The 12,694-nt window shown below is 34.1% G+C and overlaps 1 protein-coding gene across 5 annotated transcripts in view; it reads right to left on the reverse strand.

Moving 5' to 3' along the window:
• The window catches only part of LOC100878004 (C-Maf-inducing protein), a 200,547-nt gene that overhangs the window by 159,259 nt on the left and 28,594 nt on the right, over nt 1-12,694 (reverse strand). For 4 of the 5 annotated variants that reach the window (XR_013038066.1, XR_013038065.1, XM_076531196.1 and 1 more), the window contains exon 2: nt 6,362-8,228. Coding sequence is in view for 3 of the 5 variants with exons in the window: in XM_076531196.1 (XP_076387311.1) it covers nt 6,362-7,636 (1,275 nt within the window). In the remaining 2 variants the exon portion in view is untranslated. The remainder of the gene's footprint in view (nt 1-6,361; nt 8,229-12,694) is intronic. The other variant, XM_076531195.1, reaches the window with a different exon arrangement.

Consider the following 12,694-nt stretch of genomic DNA (forward strand, 5'->3'; position numbering starts at 1 on the left):
GACACTCCTAATACAAGAATAAAACTTTTTTATTTTTGACTTTTTCGTTACTAAACTTTTACCAATTAATTCTTGACATTTTTCCGATTAAAATGAGACCAAACACGACATACTTCGGGACATATTTACTTGTAATTTCAAGTGTTGCGCGTACATCGATGATTTTACTCTAATAAGATATTGCAAGTAAATATAACTCAAATTACGTCGTGTTTGGTCTCATTTTAATCTGGAAAACGTTGCGAATATGATGGAAAAAGTTATATAAAAAAATGGATGAAAAATAAAAAAATTAGCAATGCTCAAGTATTACAAACAATCGAGCAGACTTTTGATCTTTGCCGACTGCCACGATCGCAGCGTCTCTTTCTTTTCGACTCGCTATCCTCCTCTGCGTTAGAAACTTTTATCGTCAATTAAACCAGTAAATAAAGTCCAAATTATACCGTGTTTGATCTCATTTTAATCGGAAAAATGTAAAGAATTAATTGGTAAAAGTTTGATAACGAAAAAGTTAAAAATAAAAAAGTTTTATATTTGCATTGGTATTGTCTCACGGATACACTAATACCCGGGTCACGTTACATTTCCCGGCGAGCGAACCTCGGGCGTCTCGAGGGGTCTTCCCCCCAGTGGTGGGGATAACATTTTTGCTTATATCGGAAAGGGCATTTTTGCTTATATGGAATGAACACTGTAGAAGGCAACATAGATATTGGACTTAGAAATAAACTAGCACATTTTCAAACCTAGACACTTAGATTTTTTCCCGAAGTATCGGGTGGTCCTTCGAGTGTTAGAACATTAGCTTTCGTTGGCACAAACGTGCATAACGCCTACAAAGCTCGACTATCGTTACGGTGGACACGAGCAATTAACATATATCATGTTCCTAATGTTAGAAGAAATTTATTATCTGCGTCACAAATAGAATGTAAACAAAAGCGTTTAATTATAGATAATCATAGATTAAGAATAGTGAATAAGAAAACTAACATGATAGTGGGGGAAGCTGTTTGCAGGAATGAATTATATATTGTTAAAGCAAAAGTTATAAAGAATTGTTCAAATCAGGTTGAAATGCATGCAGTTAGTAATAAGTTAGAAGAAAGCGATAAATGGCACAAGAGATTTTGTCATGTAAGTATGCGAAGCATTCAGGAATTAGCGAACAAAGAGCTGGTTAGAGGACTAGAGAAGGCCAATATAAAGGATATATATAGAGGATATATAAGCCAATATAAAGCTACATCAAAAATAGAGTTATACATTCCACAATTGGCGATAATACTCCAGAAGGTATATGGGAAGGATTGGGAATAAACCCAGCGTAAAACACTTAAAAACATATGGATGTCTAGCGTACGCGCACATCCCGAAGATGAGCAAAAATAAGCTTAATTATAGAGCTAAAGAATGTATATTTGTCGGGTACTCATCGCAAACCGAAGGATATAGGTTATATGACCCCACGAAAGACGATATAGTCCATACTAAGCATGTAAAGTTCGTAGAAGATTTGAATGGATTTGAATATAGTATGAAAAAAGAATGTATGACATACCAATCTACGAGAGCAGGAGTGACACGATAGAAGGAGAACTTGACACAGAGGAAAATGAAGAAGAATCAGAAGAAAAGAAAGAAGAAACACAGGAAAAGCAACCCTGCAAGACGGACATCCCAAAAATAAATGAGGATTCAGAAACGGAATCTGATACAAGGAAGGTAGATAAAACACGTGTCAATTCACCACAACGAAAAAAGGTTGTGAGAAACCCGTGGGGATGCAAAGGGAAACCCACGAATATTGAAATTAATTTAACAGAAGTAATTGAACCAACCACTTTTGAGCAAGCTATGTCAGTACCCCAACACGAAGAATGGAAGAAAGCCATGAATGAAGAACTACAAAGTCTAGAACAAAGAGACACTTGGGAAATGGTAGACAAAGTCGAAGGTATGAAATACATTGGTAGTAAGTGGGTATATAAAGTGAAAACAGATTCTGCAGGTAAAGTTGTGCGTTACAGAGCGCGATTAGTAGCGCAAGGATTTAATCAGAAAAAGGATGTAGACTATTTTGAATCGTATGCGCCAGTAACGAACATTTCAATTATTAGATTATTGCTAGCATTATCAGTTTGTAAGAATTGGATAGTACATCATCTAGATGTAAAATGTGCATATTTGTACGGCAAATTAAAAGAAGATATACTTATGAAGTTGCCACCAGGGCACAACGAAGCAGACAACAAAATAGCGAAGTTAAAGAAGCCGATATATGGTTTAAAATAGGCAGGGCGTAATTGGAACAATACACTTGATTCATTTCTAACCGAAAACGGATTTCAAAGATTAAAGACAAATAATTGCGTTTATGTATATAATAGCGGGCTTATATTAGCTACATATTTATGTCGACGATATTGTATTATTTTCGAAGGACGTACATGTATTGGAAAAGGTTAAGTTATTATTAATATCAAAATTCGAAATTAAAGACTTAGGGGAAGTATCTTATCTATTAGGTATAAATGTAATCAATACGGAACATAGTATGAAATTATCACAAGAACTATACATACAAAAACTTTTAGACGAGTATAACATGAATGAATGTAAACCATGTAAAACGCCTATTGAACTAGGCATACCATTGTCAAAGCGTGATAGTCCGTTAAACGAAGCTGAAAAATTAGAAATGAAAAATGTACCATATAGGCAATTGGTTGGATCATTAATGTACATAGCGTTGGCTACGCGACCAGATATAATGTATGCAGTTACGAAATTAGCACAATTTGTATCAAACCCAGGTGTCGACCCATTCCTATCGACACCTCCATCTAACTTAGAATTATCCAGTCCCTCTGCTCGTTAGGACCCATTGTTTCCCTTCAGGCCCTTTTTCCCAATCTTTACCCGTCCGATTTCCTCTTTCCAAGATTTATGTATCCGGACCTTTTCCCATCTCACATCCCATCTACTTGACCTATCTTTAGTTTTTCCTTCATCAAGACCTTACCGATAGAATCTCCTTGCAGCATCCCATTTTCCCACTCAACGAGTCAACCCGCAACCCCAAAGCCCAAGCGTCTCCCACCCTCCAAAAACCCCAGTATAAGAAGGGGACTAGGAGGACCCAAAAAAGCAGTCTAAGAAAAAACTTGAACGACATCGAACCTCTGTCGAAGTGTAAGAACATAATTATAATAAAAGTTATTGAAAACCACACAACACGGACTTCTTGAATACCTCGACGACACAGGCAAAGTACACTGGATGCAGGCTAAAAGAGTGTTAAGATATTTATATGCAACGAGAGAAAAAGGTTTACAATACAGTCGCGGTATTAATGAGATAGAAATGTATAGTGATGCGGATTGGGCAACAGACACTGACGATAGACATTCGCATAGTGGAATGATAGTGTTTTTGAGTGGTAATCCAATCGCATGGAAGTCTAGTAAACAGAAATCAATTTCTACTTCCACAATGGAAGCAGAATATATAGCGTTAGAGAATGTAGCGAAAGAAGCAATGTGGATGAGCATGTTATTTAATGAGTTACAAAATTTGTTAAACGTAGATGTACCGCGTGAACCTTATATAATTAGGTGTGACAACAAATCAGCTATCGATTTTACAATAAATAGAGTTGAGCGATCCAAATCTAAACACATAGATATCGCGTATCATATTAGTAGAGAAAAATACGAGGAAGGTCTCATACAGTTAAAATACGTTCCTTCTAGCGATAATATAGCGAACATATTCACTAAGGCGTTACCATATAATGTAATGTGCGTTCATGTAGATAATTTAAAATTGCGTTAGTTTAGAATGTAAAGGGATTCAAATGTGCTCCAAAAGTGGGGGATTGATGGATGTTTGTAACGCATTTGAATCACGCGCGATTGACCGGATAGGCGATCTTCGGCTGATCGACGATCGATAGATACGAAGTTATACACACGCCGTTTTTTTTCGTTCTTCTTTTTGTGTTTCCATTCGACGACGAATTGTAGTATGTTATAGTATGTATTATTAACCATTATCAATAAATATATTTAGTTTTTATAACAACATATTTTATATAGACTTTAGACTTGAATAGTAAAAATACATACGTATGTACGTAGTAGAGTTAGAGATATTAAAATGAGGGATATGAATAAAAGTTAATTATAAAATAATTGCATAACAGGTTTCATAAAAGATGCAATTAAATTTTTCACAATGTACCGTCAGTAAATAGCGCAGATACATGTTACTACAGTAACAATGATTTTAATAATTAACCAAAAATTTTTGTATTTTAACCATTATGAACTATTACAACTATTACTATTTTGTAATTAACTATTACTTACTTTCTACATGTTAATATTTCTATACCCTTTATATAAAAGTACTACGATTGGATACATGTCTATACTTTATACTCATACATTTATTCGCGAACGAAGAACAGACAAAAGAGAGGTGCATATGCGTGAGTGTGTTTCACTTACGTCAAAGCCGACCCTGAATGCATTTTGCGACCGCTTCAGATTACGCTTGCATCGTGAAAAAAAGATCGGTCGATTCATTTTTTAGCGATCACCCGTTGTAATTGTGCGTCTCGATGTAGTCTGTACATATATATGTACATATATATTTTGTTCCTTAAAAACGATATGTATCACTTAAGTCAATCAATTCAGGATACAATCACTTACGGAAGTCTATGTATATTCTATTAAAAAATCATTTTAGTTAAAAAAGAAAGTCAAGTACGTAAAGTTTTAATGCGGTTTTTTTCATCATCTCAAACTTTGAATTAAAATCCTTTACAACGTATTAGATTATTAAAAAAAAGGCATATTATAATAAATAAGAAAGGCTTGAAAATATTGTGACAAAAGAATTGAAAAAACATTGCATTAAGCTTCTTTACGAAATTAATATATTTTATACAAAAAAATCTCTAAATCTGTACCTACACTTTTACGAAGTGTTCAATTTATTTTTTACTCATTTATCCTATTATTCTGATAAAATTATACATTTTATTTTAAATCTGTTAATATTTCCTTATATGTTATTACATAAATTCATTATATATTTTAATTACAGTAGACTTACTATGAACTATGTGAAGAATTTCGTGATTGACTGTAAGTACAAACGTGATTACGTGACGAGTGAAACGTAATTCGTCTTTTTTTTTAACACATACGTACGGAAGTTTATTTATTTGAATGATTGGTGATAATTTTATAATTAGGTTAGATAATTTTGTATCGAGATAATTTCTGATTTTATTTGAAGAAATTGTATTGAATCTATTTTATAAAACTTTTGTATGAGAACCCAAAATGATAAATTTAAATAGTTAATAATTGGAGCCGTTAAATTCGATCATAAACATTTTATAGGGTATCGTAAGAATATTACTTTCTAAATTTTATTCGGAAAGAAAGCTTAGTATTAAACAAAGTTTGAAACTAGTAGAAGAATCGTATGGTTGTATTTATTATAAATAATAATAAGAAATATTTTACAATAGTGACTCAAAATAATAGTAAATAATAGTAACATAATAGTAAACTTTGAAAAATAATCAAAATTAAAAAATAACTAAAACTGAGACCTAATAATACTAATTTACTTTTTTGTTATCTACTTTCTATGAAATTCCATGAAAATTTCATTATAAGATATATAAAAATATTTATGCTAAAACTCTAGTGAAAATTGAGATTCAAGTTTTAAAATGAACTTGAAATCTGATGAAACTGGTGGATTAAATTAACATGATATCACTGTCGGTCTGACCTATCACATTTGGAATATCTCTTGCGTCAATTGTAAGTGTGACCCGTAATTATCAATTTCGAACTACTTTTAATATTGAGAAGACAGCGGCTAATGCACGAAACAACACTTCCGTCGGTGAGCACGAAACTATCGATATTCTATAGGAACAGAAATTAAAAAAACTTATTTTAATGTACAAGCGATTATCTATGAATATGAACCATTTACGATAATAATATATTAAAGACACAGTACTTTGCGTGAAGAACATTGCGTTCTAAGATAGAGTCTATTAGTCATGTTGAACTTTTAGTTCCTAGCACACCGAAGAGAATGAATCCAAATACTATCGAACAATAAATTCAATACGATCATTAATTGAATTTTCATTGTTTTCTACTTACTATATAATAATAAAAATCTTTTTCCCAAAAATTTCGAAGTCATCGATTAAAAGGTCATCCACATAAATAATAAGAACAAAGATATGTCAGTAGAACATAACCCATTAAGTTCTAAATACATAATGTAATTATAATAAACTGGTACAACTTACCGTTTTAGAAGAAATACAGGTGTCGTTCAAATAAAGATGATGCGTTTCCCATCTTCTCAAGAACTTGCTGGAGAGTATCTTTCTCACCAAAGTTTTCGTATGGTTCAAGAAGCACACCTGGATATCCCCTTCTTCTACGGGTTTAAACCTAGGCCCAACAGGCCCGGGACTGAGACTAGAACTAGAGGATCCGCTAATTGGTGAACAACCAGCACTTTGTCGTTCTAGATTCGGACACGATCTGGCGGCTGGTAAACAAAACGAAGTCTCCAAGCCCTCTGGCTTCAAGGTGTCCATCCGACAGTTCTTTTCGGAACTACAGATATCAGTTGATTCCGCGCTGGATCTGATGTTGCTACCCAAGGAAAGCTGTGGGGAACTGGTACTGGTCATCTCCTGACGCATTGCTCCGCCATTCACACATAAGAAGTTGTAGTAGGGTACAGTTGAAGAAGATAGACCGGTAGCCGATGGGCCCGCCGGGCTCAACGGCAACGATGATCCCTCCTCCGTCTCCGTTTCTGTCTCTTGATAAATATTCTCCTTCTGCAATTCGCTGAAGGTGTTCTGTAACGAGGATATATCATTCTCTGAAGTCGCTCGACAATTCTTGAGAGATTCCTCAGGTTCCACGGAATCGATAAGAACTGATGGCGAAGATTTCGTCAACAGGGTTGCGGTATTTCCGGTTTTGTATTCGTTCTCACGATCTCTAGAAGATCCGGGAGATTCAGTATCGATGGAATCGCTCGCCGGGGAGTGAGATGTGACAGAACAAGCTTCTTTGTTGCTGGAGCTGGAAGACTCGTTTGACCTAAGTCGCAGGAGCAGTTTTCTGCAACGTCTGTTGCTGTAGAACTTTTTCTTAGGAGATGCTTTCGTAGAGGATGACAATGGATAATTTTGATCTTTGTCTTCCAACAGTTTCTTGTAATCAATCTCTTCATTCACGCCGTTGGAAACAATCGCGGTAGGCGCAGTTAAAGAGTCTGGTCCTGGCGACAGAGACTCCGGATCTAAGTAATCTGCTTTTATATCAGGAAGCGTATCTGTACTGCTGCTCGCCGAAATCGAGGGTTCCTGATCGATGTATCTGATAGACGAGCCAGAATCTTCGCTGGTCGCCTCAGAACCTCGTCTGTCGCATTTAGAAGCTGAAGACGATTTACTCATCGGCAGAATCATGCTCATAGAGGTGGTTTTCCCCTTGCTGGAAGACAGAGGAGATACCAACACGCGAGAAGCGCGTGTAAAAGGAGTTTGGAAACAAAACATGTCCAACGAATATCTTCCTTGAACGTTCACAAAACCATAGATCGTGCCTTTGTTCTTTCTCGATTGATGTCCTCTGTGCGGAAAAGCTGGCCACTGCTGTTGCCGTGCTATCCTACTGACCTAATTCGGTCCAGCCCGATCGACAACACGTTCGACCCGAATTTCGTAGAAACAGTTTTGCAGTTCGAAATTCGACCTCAAGGAAAAGTTAGCCTCGTCGTTCCACTTTTTCTTGCCTCGTTGTTCAAATCCCTCCGAAAAACGATCAATTAAGCACTCATGGAACTCTGGTCTGACCTAGAAACGGTCGTTCACCGCCTCCCTCATTCATATAAAGCAATTCAATGAGCAACGGGAAGTACTCACGTTAACTAGATCTTCGCTCATACTAATTCCACCATTGTGACAAGGAGATTCCGCGAAATGGTCAAGCCTCGTCGTCCACTTTTTTCTTCACGCGTTGTAACGGATCACGGCACATTTTGATTGTGAAAGCACTGTATCGACTGTCCACTTGCTTAATTCCTACTCACCTGGTCGGATCATGAATGTAGTACGAAACAACTGCATAACCACCATGGCACTTTTCCCTCTGGAAAAATCAGTCAAACCAAAACGTCGACGTATAGTACAGTTCCGTATCACTGAGCAGCTCGAATTTATCGCGGAGATGCCTGGAGTCGATGAACGAATCACGAAAAACAGCGAAGGAGAGAAGAACAAAGTGGGAGGAAGGAGAGAGCAAGAGAAAGAGGGAGGCGCGTTTCCAACGTGACGCTTAAATGTCTGATACGGTTGTGAACAGGGCAGGTGGGGACGCTGGGGTTAAGAAAAGGAGAGGGCGTCGCAGCGCTTGGCGTCTCCCGACCGATCAATGACTAGTCGTGAGTTTGCTTGAAATTATCACGTTTCCCGACGGCACGACTTTTCACTTTCTCTCTCGCTCTCTATCGCATAACAGACAGAATGGAAAAAATCACATTAAACTAAACTCAAATACCAAACTGCATACAGAATACGTTGAACATGTTAAAATAATTCAAAGGGTTTTTCTGAAGTTGAGGCGGAACCATTGAATTTTCGCACTGCGCATCCAAAGCGCTTCCCTTTTTCAAGCGGTTCTTTTTGAAACGAAATTCATGCACGGTAACCTCAACTTCTGAAATACGTCGTACTTTTCTTAACTTATGGAACCGATAATTGAATGAGCAAATGTTTAGACAATATAACTAATTGTAAGTAATTATTTGTTTTAACAGTGCTAAATTGTATAGTAATTTACTATCAATTGATTAATTAATTATTTAAATTTATAAACTTTTAGTTAGTTTTTATTTAATTTTATGAACATATTGTAATTAATTCTGTAAAAAGTTTATATCATTTTTTATTTCAATAACATTTTGACTATCTTTGGATCCCTCTTAGGCTAAATTATAAAAAGCATTAAAGTATTAACAAAAAATAAGCAGACACAGAATGCAATTATTAATCAAGTATCACGTACATATGGTATATGTACCTCTGATACAGCAAAAGATTACATTTTTTCATCTTAAGTAATACCTTACCGTACTAAAATATAAAATTAAAATTGGTTTCAATATGCAATTCAACTCCTTTAAAATCAGTTTTCAGTCATGAGGAAAAACAATTTACCAATGGATTTAGTTAATTTTTTAAATTTCAAAAAACGAAATAAACTTAATTTCATACGAAATTTAATATCTAAAGTGAGTTTACAACCAATTACGTGAATCACTGCTAGTGGATTTGCAATGGCTAAAGTTATAAGAAGTAAGAAATCATTTATCATCTAATAATAAACTTCCAAAATAATCCAAAAATATTAATGAGTTATACATTGCTTGTCGACATTATAACGAATATTGTTGTTTCTAATTTTTATGATGATTAGTGGAAATAATGGAATTTCGAGATAAGGTTGTAAACAGAAATTGTTTCATTTTATAGATAGACAGTAATAAAGACTCTTTTATAAAGAGTTAGTAAAGATTTTATAGGATGTTCCAAACAAAGGAAAAAAAGAGGCTAATTATAAAGTAAAATGACAGCTGCATAATACAGACACCATAAGCAGCAGTAAATTTGACAATTCTACTTTTGTACACAAAATATTCTTATGTATAATTTATAAAGTATATATGTATAGATTTTTTAATCCGTTAAAAACTTTTTTTACTACGTACAATTTTGTGCGAATTTCTGCTTTAAAAATTATACTTTTTTCTAAAGGTGATCATCGTTTCTGCAAATATAAATATTTGAATATATTCCTATGTGCTTATCATAAACACTGAAGAAATTCATACAAATCATTTAAGCATTCTAAACTAAAGACTGTAATGATATATTTCTTAAAAAATAGTTTATTTAAGTATGTATATCAATACTGAAAATGTGGTTGAAAAATTAAAATTTTTGAAAAAATTATTATTGACATAAGTCATGGATGGAATTCAAGTTACAGATATCGATAAAAAATATATGTTAAACTTATTGACCGGTTGATTAACGATACTGTACCGGATGTTTCTCATAACTGAATCAAATTATATTTTTAATGCGATTATAAATGAAAAGAAGCGATAGAACAAAAAGTTAAACAATAACAGAAGATCTATATTTCTATATTTTAAACTTCTTTATAAGCACAACGATGTGTATAAAAATTACATGTGTACCATTTCTTTTAATGGAATTAATTATCTATTTCTTTTTATGTTAATTAATTTCATGAAACATTCTGTATAAAATAGTGTTAAATATTACAGTGAAAAAATCATTTCTTCTCGAGTAGTTCTATAAATATTAGAGCACAAAGAAAAGAAATTTGAAATTAATGAAATATTTTAAATGTTTGTATAAAATATCCGACTTAAAAAATCTTATAAACTATTGATATTGTTACTATTATACTTTAACAGATTTTTATGCAGAATGTTCTAAAGAATCTATTGTATAAACAGAAGTGTCCAGTTTTATTTAAAAGAGAGATGCATTTGTATTTTTTATATGGATTGTTATGTTCGTGAACGATTTCGAATTATAAAAATATAGATCTGTTTATACTATTCAACTTCTTCCTATTCTGATTGTGAACCTTATTCGGGCTTTTCGAAATATTTGTCCTAATTATTACATATATCCTATACACCTAAATATACTTTAGTATAAGAAATCTACTTAGCTTTCGCAAAACAAAGCAAACATTAGTTTATAGGAATACCACTTCTCCGATCCAAATAACTGATAGGGAATGCGTTCACGTAAAAGTAGTAATTTACAATTCCTTAAATATTTTATAAAACGTATAAAGGAAAATATTTGAATCGGTAAAAATTTAAACCTTCGATTTTGTTGTACTTCTTTACATTTCCAAATCTCTTGAATCCAAATATGATAAAATGAAGTGTAAAAGTAGTACCTACATGTGCGTATATCTAGAATATACATACATATATATATATATATATACATATAGGTAGGTACTACTTATGTTAAAGACTTATCGTTGATTTATTTAGTTTATTTAGTTTTTAAGTGAAAATTGTATAAGTATGGGTTATGTGTGAGTGAATGTAAAATAACCATGGTTATTCGTTGTGCGAAATATTGTGAATTGCGAATATTATATTGTAAAGGCGAATGTAGCGTTAAGTTTATTTTGTATCGAAGAGCGAAATAAGAGCGAGCGAGCATTAGTAAACTTCTTAGAAACGATGCCTAGCTGGCGATCTCCTTACGTGCACAGGGGTGCTTCGACAAACCTGGGGCCGGTCAGGCCAACGGCTAGGGGAGGTACTGTATGTATCGCCCTGAGGCTGATAGTCCCACAGTAGGAGATGTCGAAAATCTCCGGTAATTAGGGACAGTGGACGGAGAACCGCTTGGCGGTTCTCCGGGACCTTCCGGCTGGTCTAGAAGGAAAGCCGCTATGGTAGATAAGGGTAGAATTCCAGGAAAGGCCCGAGCGCGTCGCGAACATTGCTCGAGCGAGGTCCGAATATTCATTATAAATTTGTCTGTTGAACGAGCAAGAACTATTTCGCTTGCGCTTTCATGAAACATTATATTTTGCGAATTGATTGTAATTTTCTGGTTTTGTTCGTCTATTACGGGTAATATTTTACGTTCTACAAATCCTGTTACTGTCATCAATTATTTTCATCTAACAAGTAAACCTACCCAAGTGTCACTCTCCGATTTTGATGAAATTTGGATATGTTATAGTACATTGAAAATTAGGGGACACGTATTTTTTTTTATCTGCGGTAAAACATATTTAGGGTATGAAACAACCCCCCAAAGTGTGAGGGTAAAATGGAAAAATTGTGATATTTTCGAGATCAGTGAAGCAATCTTGATGATTTTTGGTATGAAAGTATCTTTCGATAGAAGACAAAAATTGGCCTAGGTATGTTAGAAGGGGAGTGAAAATTAGGGGGTGAAATACCCTAAAGCGACCAATTTTTTGCAGCAAAAAAATCAGTTTTGATCTGATCGAAATAAAATCTATTAAAACTTGAAGAGGAAAGTTAATTAGGGAACACGTATTTTTTTTCTTTTTTATTACATAAATATTTGGGACGTAAATACTCCTAAATTACCGCGCTCGTTTGGCACTACGCATGAAACGCCTTGCAAAACTGTATCTCCTAACTGTTCGATCTTTTTAATATATCGGTTTTTTACGTTACTGAATGGAAATCTGAAATCAAAATTCAATATAACGGATCCATTATGGCGGACAAAACTCGAAAACCTACTTACATGGACTGTATTTGTGATATGCGATTTTCAAAATATAATACAATTTCTGACATTCATTGTTAGGTATGTAAGGTGCATCAAGCGTGTTAAGAACATATTGTAAATATATTGTTTATAACAAAATTGTTTGAACAATGTAGCTTAAAAATGAAATTTTTTAAAATCTGATGACAGCATTCATCGTATGCAAAAAATGTTTATGGAAACATTGATCACATATTTTATTAATTCCTTTGTTCAAACAATTTTGTTATAAACAATATA

This window comes from Megachile rotundata, chromosome 4, assembly GCF_050947335.1.
Source record: "Megachile rotundata isolate GNS110a chromosome 4, iyMegRotu1, whole genome shotgun sequence".
Classification (NCBI taxonomy): Eukaryota; Metazoa; Arthropoda; class Insecta; order Hymenoptera; family Megachilidae; genus Megachile; species Megachile rotundata.